This window comes from Solanum dulcamara, chromosome 4 (genome assembly GCF_947179165.1).
Source record: "Solanum dulcamara chromosome 4, daSolDulc1.2, whole genome shotgun sequence".
In the NCBI taxonomy this organism is placed as follows: Eukaryota; Viridiplantae; Streptophyta; class Magnoliopsida; order Solanales; family Solanaceae; genus Solanum; species Solanum dulcamara.
Window position 1 is genome coordinate 19,059,422 of NC_077240.1, and position 11,650 is coordinate 19,071,071.

At 32.0% G+C, this 11,650-nt stretch overlaps 1 protein-coding gene across 1 annotated transcript; it reads right to left on the reverse strand.

Annotated features, from left to right (window-relative positions):
- Positions 1 to 837: 837 nt before the first annotated feature.
- LOC129886784 (rac-like GTP-binding protein 5) lies at positions 838 to 4,711 on the reverse strand. The gene is made up of 7 exons (XM_055961629.1): positions 4,449 to 4,711; positions 4,279 to 4,366; positions 3,460 to 3,569; positions 3,267 to 3,330; positions 2,084 to 2,148; positions 1,401 to 1,466; positions 838 to 1,226 (listed from the first exon to the last, which is right to left on the reverse strand). The coding sequence occupies exons 1-7, from the start codon at positions 4,569 to 4,571 to the stop codon at positions 1,128 to 1,130; spliced, it is 615 nt and encodes a 204-aa protein (XP_055817604.1). The 5' UTR covers positions 4,572 to 4,711; the 3' UTR covers positions 838 to 1,127.
- Between the last annotated feature and the right edge of the window lie 6,939 nt (positions 4,712 to 11,650).

Below are 11,650 nucleotides of genomic sequence, written 5' to 3' on the forward strand. Positions count from 1 at the left end.
AAATGAACAAAATATTATCTAAAAAATAAGTGAGATTTTTACTATTTTTTAATGCTTGATAGGTAAATAAACAAAATATTATCTAGTAGTAACACTATGGAGGTGGAATGTGGCAGTGAGCGGAGGTGGAATGGTCATGGAGGGAGGGGTGTTGGGTGGGGGAAGAAATAAACAAGTAATTTTCACTTATATAACTTATTTTTTCTACTTTGATTAAAGATGTCATTTTTCTCATTTTTAAGGAACTTGTTTTTTTAGAAAGAATATTTTTTAAAATATTTTGACTAACCAAATATTAAAAAATTGGAAAATATTTTCCTCCATACCAAACACACCCCCTAAAATACAAAAAACTGTTTTGAGTTTTTATCAACTAGAAATGTGAAAGTACTTAGAAATGTGAAAGCATTTTCTACCTCACCGTTCACTTTTATTGTCCATTATACTATAAATAAAATTTCACTTTTACATATCCATTTTAGCATATCCAGAGAAAGATAATTTCTTTTCTCTTTTTTTTCTGTTTTACCCTTAGCATTAATTATTCCTTCGAAATCATTTCTCAAATCTATTAAAGAGTATACACCAATTAATATGAATATCATGGTAAAATATGCATTTTATTTACTATTCCTTAAAGGATATGCAAAGTCTATTGTGCATAAGTAAAAATGAATGAGGGAGTATTACATAGCCCTTCCCAACTATCACATGCTATTTCCCAAAATGATTTAGGAGTGACTTTACTTTGGAAAGCTTCTTCTTTAGGCTAGAGATAGCAATTTTAAGTTTGAATATTCTGAGAGACTGTCAAGAATATTTTCTACACCAAAACAATGCAAGAAATGCAGATCATTTCATAAAATACAGCATATTCTGTCCATTTCATAAAATACCACAAACAAACAACTTCCCACTTTTTTTCCATCATATAAAACCATGTACAAGCAGCCAGCAATAAACTCAACAAGCACATCACACATTCTATGAAATGAGAAAACTGGCATTCTTACTAAAGCAAATAGGGAAAAAGGAAAAAGTAATAAATCTACGGATAGCACGGCTAAACATCTCACCAAAATGGAAAAAGATTAATTTACAAACGATCTGTCTTCCAGCGTCTTAGATCAAAGTATCCAGCAGGCTTTGTGTTTTCTTTTCTGTTTTTTGGTCTTTGGAGGCTGAAGAACTACCTTGATTGCAGTATCAAAAACCGCCTTCACATTCTACATTACAAAGAATATTTTTCTCAATTGGCTTCGGTTCATAATCGTGAAAATGAACAAGCTGCATTCATCTAAATTGTTTGCTTGTTTAGGAAGTGCACCTAGAATTAGTCATCATGTTTTATGTACTACATCTTTTTAAGTTCCAATGATACTAAAAGGTTCAATTATTACCTGCTGCATCTTCGCACTGCACTCAACGTATGCCACTGCACCTATTTGCTTTTTCAGTTCTTCACCCTGTGTAGTTTTAAAGAGAAGTAAGAACTCAACAAATTTTGTAATGTGAGAAAGAGTGCTTGAAGACAAAAACTTGGCAGAGTTTTCCTTTCTACATTATTTGGTAATCTTTGAAAACACACTTTCTTTATCCTTTATAAAGACTGACCACAGTCGATTCCTAGACGTTTTCATACTAAGGTCGAGGTTGTAGGCTCCTGGTGTCTGTGAACACTTCAGCAATGTGCAGAAGAAGTTGTGCAGATTGTTTTGCATTTTTCAACCAAAATAGAAGTGCAAATTTTCCCATTTTGTTTCTTGGATGAGCTAGCTAGCTCCGTAATGGGTCATTGCCCATTTCAAAGTATTATTGAGCTGGTCATTTTGATAAAACTTTCAACAGACTGTATATAGTCTAAAAGTTTCTAAGCATATTATTTGGACAGCTTCATACACTTAAAAGACTCCCTTACTTTATGTTTACCTTTTCTTTTGGGACATAATTCTCACTTTATGTTCTTCCTTTCACTTTCCTTTCTTTATAAGAAGGTGGATCATGCACCAGATTTTTGGATAAGCTACATTAAACTTTTGAGAGATTTAGTACATATAATACTTCTTTCTCAAAACAAACATACCTGTTCTGTTGAAATTGTACATGCACCAGGGTAGTCCCTTCTAAATTGCTTGTCCTCTCTTAAATCTGTCACATTTAAACTTTGTTTAGATAGAAACTTAGAAACAAAGAGTGATAGATAAGCTCCGTCTCTGCATCAACCAGCTCATTGACCCAGATTATAAAAGAGTAGAAGATTATATGCCAGACGCCAGTAAACATGTAGCCTACATTGCTATGTCTGCATAACAAATTGATTAACCATCCATTGTTAAGCAAACACTTGTAAAGACAAGTTACAGGGCTCTATTCTGCAGTTCACAATTGCCGGTTGGTAGACTAGATAGCGTGAAATTATCAAAAGAGTGGTTTAGTCTATGTACCCCAAGGAAAAAAGCTAGAGAACCTACGTTTGAAGAAGAGTCTTAGTTTTAAGTATAGAGAGCGAGAGAGACAACTGAATCAGTTGGCTCGAGTATGAACACTAAGTGATGAGAAAGTCATATTGAACTAAAGAAAAAGATGAAACGTCGGGTCTAGGTATGAGAAGAATAAGATCACAGAGCACAACAAACCACTAAACCATGTGCGCGTAATTTCTTGCCTATCATGAGTTTGATTAGCTCTATAAAGTTATCAAACCTTTTGGCCCCGTGTTAAGCACATAAAAGAGAAGGTTCATTCCATTCCCTCAGTTATATTTTAGCTAAGGCCCCAAGGATATTTCAAAGGGAGATTTCAGATTCTTCCCCGTGAAATAAGTAAATGAAAACTGTCCGTGCAATATTACCACTACATAATTAATATATGCAAATAAAATTATAGTTTCTGTTAGCTTTTTTCGTTGATTAAGCATTAACAGATTAGTTAAAGTCCGGAATTCATTTTAATATACAGTATGTGCCAAACTCACAAGTGTTTAAAAGGGCAGTCCGGTGCACTAAAGCTCCCGCTATGCGCAGGGTCCAGGGAAGGGCCCGACCACAAGGGTCTATTGTACGCAACCTTACCTTGCATTTCTGCCAGAGGTTGTTTCCAAGGCTTGAACCCGTGACCTCCTGGTCACATGGCAGCAACTTTACCAGTTACTCACAACTATTTAAGGGAAATAAAAGGGGAAAGCACTTTAACAAAGGGAAAAAGGCATATATCCTCTCAAGAGATACTAGTAAAGCATAGGAATCTTAGAATGAAAGAAAACTCACCCAATTTAGTCCCCACTAGAACAATAGGCACTGATGGGGCATAATGTCTTAGCTCAGGAACCCACTTTTCCAACACAAGAAATAAAAAAAGAAGTTAAAATGATGTCAGGATTACATGATCAGAGGAGCAAAAGAACAACACAACCACTGGAACAGCTATTAAAGTTGAAAGTAAGAGGGGGAAAAAGCATACCTTTTTTGATATGTTTTCAAAGCTAGGCCTACTTATGAGAGAGAAAGCGAGAAGGAAGACATCAGCTCCTCGATAACTAAGAGGCCTAAGCCTGTTATAATCCTCTTGACCTGTGAAGAGCAATTGAACACTCTCAATTTATCATGTATAATGATTTCTTGAAGAGAACACATTTGTTATGTTGCTCATTAGTCATTACTACTTATGTACTAATGGCTCAAATCTGGTTCATTGAAGCTTTTTCAATGTCAAAGTTCCAGAAGATTTTATCATCCATACAGTTAATGGTTTTCTCATTTCAATTCTTCCCTCAATTTGAGTTTCATTCTATGCACATGCTAAGTAATAGGACCACCATGAGGATGACCATTCTGGGATAACTTTTCTAAACACTTTGCCAAAGTGAACTGAAAGCAAACAATTTATTTGTTAATGTTAAATTACTTCAAGCTGAACATAACCTTGATTAAGCACTAAAATTTCATCTGACTGTTTCTGATGATGATCAATTGATTGTTTGGAAGAGAAAAAGTTAACAATTAGCCAAAGGCTTGATTTGAGTTCAACATTCACATTTCAATTACCAATTTTTGTTCAAGATTTGCACTAAGGCAAAATCTTAATTGAAGTACAAAGACCCCCTTATCTTTCTTTGCTTGAAACTAACAATCCGAAGAAAAAAAATGCAGGATTTCATATGCAATAAAATATGTTAACACGAAGAGAACAAGAATGGCAAAGACCAAAGTTGACAACTTTGATGAAAAAAGATGATTTTTATCATGATCTGCATCAGAACAAAGAAAGGATTTGTCATACCAGCAGTATCCCACAGGCCAAGATTCACAATCTTCCCATCAACATTGACATTGGCACTGAAATTGTCAAAAACAGTTGGCACATAATCCTGGAAAGATAAAAGACAAAAAATCAAGAAACAAAAATACCCACAAGATAAAAACAGAGAAAAAAATTGAATATTTACATACAGTGGGAAAAGTGTTGCTAGTGTAGGAGATGAGAAGGCAAGTTTTTCCAACAGCACCATCTCCAACTGTAACACATTTGATGAACTTTGTTCCAGTTCCAGTTGCACTAGTACTACTATTCATCTCATCAATCAAGAAAATAAAAAACTACTAAAAAAGAAAACAAGATTTTGAGTTTCTATGAAGTTTAAAATGGAGAAAAATTCAAGAACCCTTTTGAGAAAGAGTTGCAGCTACTCTATTTTAGTGGGACGACAGGAGGGAACAAGAAAAAGCAAAACAAAGATTTTATAAGAGCCTTTTTTGGCAGCAAAGTAAAGAAGGTGACTTTATTTTGAGCTGTCAGAGAGGGAAAAAAATATTTTTTTACTTTTTTTCGAATTGAATTTCTGAATTTTATTTAACCATAAAATTTCAAAATTGAAAAAAAAAAATACTACAAAGTTGTCTTTACCATTTTTTCCAATTCAAATAACTCATAAAAGTTTAAAAACAATTTTAATTTTCAAATATTATTTTTAAAATAAACTTAATGTTATAAAATAATAAAATTATAAGAAAAGTAAATAAAAGACTAAAAGAAAAAACAAAGCAGAGAGAGTTTGAGAGAATTGTGTACATTTTCATTGTCAAATCTGACAATTTATAGGCAAAGATTAGTTTCCACAATTGACAAAAGAAAAAAGGGCAGAGGAAAAGTAAAGGGGAGAAAATAACATCCATTAATTTCTAACACTCTCCTTTGGATGTTCATAAAAAAATAAATTCTAGTGAAAGAATAAATATATACAGTCATCCTGAACGCCCATATATATTGTGTCTCGTTAAAACCTTGCTAGAAAAAACTCAGTGGGAAAAGCCTAATGAAAGAACAAGAGTACACATATCTGATAAAACGTCTTGAGTGTTGTCTCATTAAAAATTTTGTTAGAAAAACCCAATGGACAAAACCTAGACTAAGAAAAAAAGAGTGCAACGCGTATTATACTCCTCCTGATGAAGACATTATTTAATATCTCGAAGATGACGCGTTCCAATCTTGCATCTCAATTTCTCAAAGATTGAAGTTGGCAAGGCCTTGGTGAACATATCCGCTAAATTATCACTTGAACGAACTTGTTGAACATCTATTTCACCTTTATTTTGAAGGTCATAGTAAAAAAGAATTTTGGTGAAATATGTTTTGTTCTATTTCCTTTGATGTATTCTCCTTTTAATTGAGCTATACATGAAGCAGCGTTTTCATACAATATTGTTGGAGTGTCTCTTATCAAAGAAAGGCCACATATTTTTTGAATGTGTTGAGTTATTAATCTTAACTAAACGCATTCTCGACTTGCTTCATGAATGACTATTATTTCTGCATGATTTGAAGAAGTGGCAACCATAGTTTACTTTATTGATCGTCATGATATAGTTGTACCCCCACATGTAAATAAGTAGCCCGTCTGCGATCGACCTTTATGGAGATCAGACAAATATCATACATCTGCATAACCAATCAATTCTGACGTGGATTCATTTGAGTAAAACAATCTCATATCTGTGGTCCCTCGGAGGTATCTGAATATATGCTTAATTTTATTGCAGTGTCTTCGCGTTGAGGAAGAACTAAATTTTGCTAAGAAATTTACTGAGAAAGCTATATTTGTTCTAGAATTGTTGGCAAGATGCAGTAATGCACCAATTGCACTAAGGTATGGTATTTCAGCACCAATAAGCACTTTATTATTTTCATGAGGTCGAACTAGATCTTTATTAATATCAAGAGATCTCACAACCATTGGGGTACTTAGTGGTGTGCTTTATCCATGTAAAATTTCCTTAAAATATTTTCTGTATATGTTGATTGATGGACAAATATCTTATTTGCAAAATGTTCAATTTGTAGATCAAGACAAAATTTTGTCTTTCCGAGGTCTTTCATTTCAAATTCCTTTTTCAGACATTTTACTGCCTTTGAAAGTTATTCAAGAGTTCCAATGATATTTAAATCATCATCATATACGGCTATTATGACAAATTCAGATCCAGACCTTTTCATAAAGACACAAGGGCACATTGGATCATTTTTATATCCTTTTTTTAGCAAATATTCGCTAAAATGATTGTACTACATTCGCCCTGATTGTTTCAACTCATATAATTTTTTTTGAAGTTTTATTGAACAAGTTTCCTAGAAATCTTTATATATTTCAGACATTTTAAATTTTTCAGGAATTTTCATAAAAATATTGTTATATAGAGAACCATATAAATAGGTTGTAACGACACCCATCAGATGCATGCCGAGTTTTTCATGAACTGCCAGATTTATAAGATATCTGAAAGTAATTGCATCACCACAAGAGAATATGTTTCCATATAATCAATATCGGGTCTTTGCGAAAATTCTTGTGCCATAAGTCGTGTTTTATATCTTACGATTTCATTTTTCTCAATTTTTTTCACACAAAGACCCATTTGTACCCCATTGATTTTATACCTTCAGATGTTCGGACTATCGGTCCAAAAATTTCGCGTTTTTCAAGTGAAGCTAATTCAACTTGAATTGCATCTTTCCATTTTAGCCAATCATTCCTGTCTACATTCATCGACAGATTTTGATTTAAGATCCTCATTTTATTGCATTATTTTAATAGCAACATTATAAGCAAAACTATTATCAACAATTACATTATTTTCCTAATGAAACATAATTTATTGAAATTTCTTTATCATTTTCAGACGCCTTAACCTCTTCCAATGTCTTATCAATTGTTATGGCTCCTCGCTCTTCTTGAGCAGGTTTTTTCATATCATGATCATCTTAATTATTTGCTCCTTTTCTTTTTTGATGATTTTTATCTTTGGAACCGATCAGTCTATCACATTTTAAATGTGGTTTAGACTCATTTTGATTAATTAATTCTCCTACTGGGACATCAACTCGAATTAGAGCATTAGCAGCTGGAATATGAGATTTAGTAACTCTTGATAGGTCAGTCAATCCATCTGGCAGTTGATTTACAATATTTTGTAAATGAATTATCTTTTGAACTTCTAGTTCACATTTATTTGTACGAGGATCTAAATGAGATAGTGATAATGTATTTCAATCTATTTTTCTTTTCAGTTGTTTATTTTCTCCCCCTAATATTGGGTATACTGATTCATCAAAATGACAATCAACAAATCTTGTAGTAAATAAATCTCCAGTCATAGGTTCCAAATATTTTGTGATAGAAGGAGATTCATACCCAACATATATCCTCAATCTTTTTTGGGGTGCCATTTTTGTGCATTGTGGTGGAGCAATTGAAACATATACTGATAAGATGGGAAATGTTCGGCTCCTGATCAAAAGTCAATTGTAATGTGGAGAGACTTTATGATAACTTATGGGTCTAATCCACACAAGGCTTGTTGCATGCAAAATAGCATGCCCCCATAATGAAATGGAAAGTTTTGTTCTCATAAGCATTGACCTAACAATTAATTGGAGATGTTTAATCAATGATTTCGCTAGACCATTTTGAGTATAAACATGAGCAACCGGATGCTCAACTGTTAACCCAGTGGAAAAACAAGAATTATTAAATGTTTGAGATGTAAACTCGTCAGCATTATCAAGACGAATTGTCTTTATTGCATAATATGGAAATTGTGCTCTTAACTTGTTATTTGAGCAAGTAATCTCGCAAATGTCATATTACGAGTTGATAATAAGAACACATGTGACTATCTTGTAGATGCATCTATTAAAATGATATAATATTTAAATGATCCACATGATGAGTGAATGGGCCCACACATATCACCCTATATATGTTCCAGAAATGCTAGGAATTCATTTTCCATTTTGATTACTGATGGTCTAGTAATCAATTTGCCTTGAGAACATGCAGCACAAGAGAATTCTTTAAATTGAAGATTTTTTTGGTTCTTCAAAGAGTGTCCATGTGAACTCTCAATTATTTTGCGCATCATATTAGAATCGGGATGGCCCAACCGGTCATGCCAAATAATGAAATCATTTGAGTTAGTAAATCAAACCTTTGGTTTACTATGACATGTGTTTCAACCATGTTAATATTTGTGAAGTATAAGATGGATGAAAGATCGGATAACTTTTCAAGTATAAACTTTTTGCCCGACGTCATTGTAGTAATGTAAAGATATTCATTTTTTTCATCATTTGTAGTCTCAATATGATAATCATTTTGACGAATGTCTTTGAAACTTAATAAGTTTTTTTGAGACTTACTATAATATAATGTTTCATTAATTATTAAATTTGTTCCTCCGACAAGTATAACTTTACCTTTTTCGAATCCTTCAATTAATCTTGTACTACCAGATATTGTATTAACATTAGCTTATTTTATAATCAAATAAGAGAAATATTTATTATATCTTAAAATAGTGTGTGTTGTGACACTATCAATAAGACATATATCATCATAATTGTTTTTGAATCCAACCGATGACTGGGGAATTTTCATACTATTCATAAACAAAAGATACATTATAAGAATGTGAAAAACTAATAACATAAGAAACTTTAAGAAATTGTACTGCCTTAAGAAATATTTTACGAAGGACAACATAATAAAAAAACAATAACTATTTTTATCCCCAGTTAGATGATTGATTCTTCAATCAACATTCATAAAATCTTCAGCTTTCAAATGAGTAATATTTGGTAGATCTTCGAAACATCAACTTTATAAACAAAATTCGCCTCAATATCTTCATATTTATTTAAGAGAGTTGCTTCATTATCATCATTCCGAAAATTCAAGTGTGCCTCTACATTATTATTTCTTCTTTTGAGAGGCTTGATAAAGTTGCACAAAATGATCAGACGTACGACATTCACGTGCCGAATAATCCTTTATATCATACCGGTGTCAAATATTGGATTTACCTCTAGAGAATTATTTTGAGGAACTTTATTGTTCTCATGTTTATTTCCATCATGATGACGATAATTATTTCTTCCTCTTCCACATTCTCGTCCACGTCCACGACGGTCACAGCCGCGACCGCGATAATTATTTTGTCTTGATTCAGATTGATTATTTGCTGCTACAACATTCGCTTCAAAAAATGAAGCAGACTCAGTGGGACAGGCTTCATAATTTTTTATCAGCAAAGTATTATTTTGTTCAGCCACAAATAGACATGTAATTAATTTAGAATACTTCTTAAACCCCTTTTCACGATATTGTTGTTGTAGCAACACATTTGAAGCGTGAAAAGTGGGGGGGAAAATTCAAATAAATCATCATCAGTGATAGTATCTCCACATAATTTTAACATGGAACTTACCTTGTGGATAGCAGAATTATACGTTGTCACAGTTTTAAAATTTTGAAATCGAAGGTGTATCTAGTCATATCGGGCTTTTGGTAACACCGTAAATTTTAGGTGGTGATATCGATCCTTCAAATTAGTCCATAATTCATGGGGGTCTTTCATAGTTAAATATTCAATTTTTAATCCTTCATAAATATGATGACGGAGAAAAATCATGGGATTTGCTTTATCTTGACTTGATACTTTATTTTTTTGTATTAATATCACCAAGACCTTTAGCATCAAGGTGAATTTCAGCATCAAAGATTCATGATAAATAATTTTTTTCGAAAATGTCAACTGCCACAAATTCAAGTTTTGATAAATTTGACATGATGACAACTGATATAGAAATTAATTTAAAAATAACAAAGACAACTAAAATAAAATTTATTCAGTAGATATACCTGATATAGAAGTTAATTTATCTGAAGAAAATTATAGTTTCGTGCTGATAACGTGTTATACAATAATAAAATTATAAGAAAAGTAAACAAAAGACTAAAGAAAAAAACAAAGCGGAGAGAGTTTGAGAGAATTGTGTACATTTTCATTGTCAATTCTGACAATTTATAGGCAAAGATTAGTTGCCACAATTGACAAAAGAAAAAGGGGTCAGGGGAAAAGTAAAGAGGAGAAAATGACATCTATTAATTTTAAACACTTAATTATTATTTTTTTCAAAATTTATAATTTTCATGATCAAAAGGCCCTTAATTATAGAGCGACTCATATTTCCATGTAATCATGACGATAGGCTTGATCCAGCCCTGGAAATTTGGGGGCTCGGTCTATCGTATTCAAATATTATCTTATAAATTCTTTCATAAAATCAATTTGTTTTCCAAACTTTTAATGTTTTAAAGAAATAAAAAGTTGTTTATTACTCTCACTGTCCTAATTTATATGATATATTATTTTTTAGCACGTCTCAAAGAAAGTATAATATATTTTTATTTATAAATAATTTAATTTGTAATTTCTCATTTTACTCCTAAATCTCTAATGAGATTACTTTATAATCTCACAAATCTAACTTATTTTTGATAATTAATTTCAAAATTTTTATTTATTCTTTCTTAATTTATGTGGTAAGATTTTATGATGCTTTCTAAATTGCTCTTATTAAAGTCATTTTAATGCTTACTTTTAGTTAATTTTTCTTTATATTAAAGTGTTAAGTTGGATCTAATATGACTAGAATGGGGCTAGTGTTATTAATTAATTGTCAAATAAAAAAATGTGACTTTTTTTTCCAAACGGAGTTAAAAAGCATAATATAAATTGAGACAGAAAAATATTTTCTTTCATAAGTTTGTACATTCTTTCATAAGTATGAAAAATACTTTCTTCCGTAAGTTTGTACATCACATAAATTGAAAAAGAACTCCCGAAAGCTAAAATAATTGCAAGAATTTTTACATGGGTTTTGTCTTTTAATGATTGATATTTAACTTTTGGCCACATTAAGAAAATGGTACAAATATATCTATTCGTCGAAACTTTTGTTGCTAAAGAAATGTGACAAAAATAAAAAATACAGAGAAGGGATAGTGATGCATCAGGGAGTTAAGAGTTAATTACATTATTTTCCTACTCTCTTTTAATATACAATTTTAAATTTTTTTTTTTATGAATTTTGGATATATCAGCACACATCTAGATACATAAGGGAGGGATGTATCCGAGAGGGGAGGGATGCATCAGAGAAGGGATAGTGATGCATCAGGGAGAGGATATGACATCCAGATATATAGGAGAGGGATGTATTTGAAAAGGAAGGAATGTATTCGAGAGGATAGGGGCGGAGCTACACCTTAGCAAGGGTGGTCAACAACCTTCGTCAGAAAATTTTTGCAAAT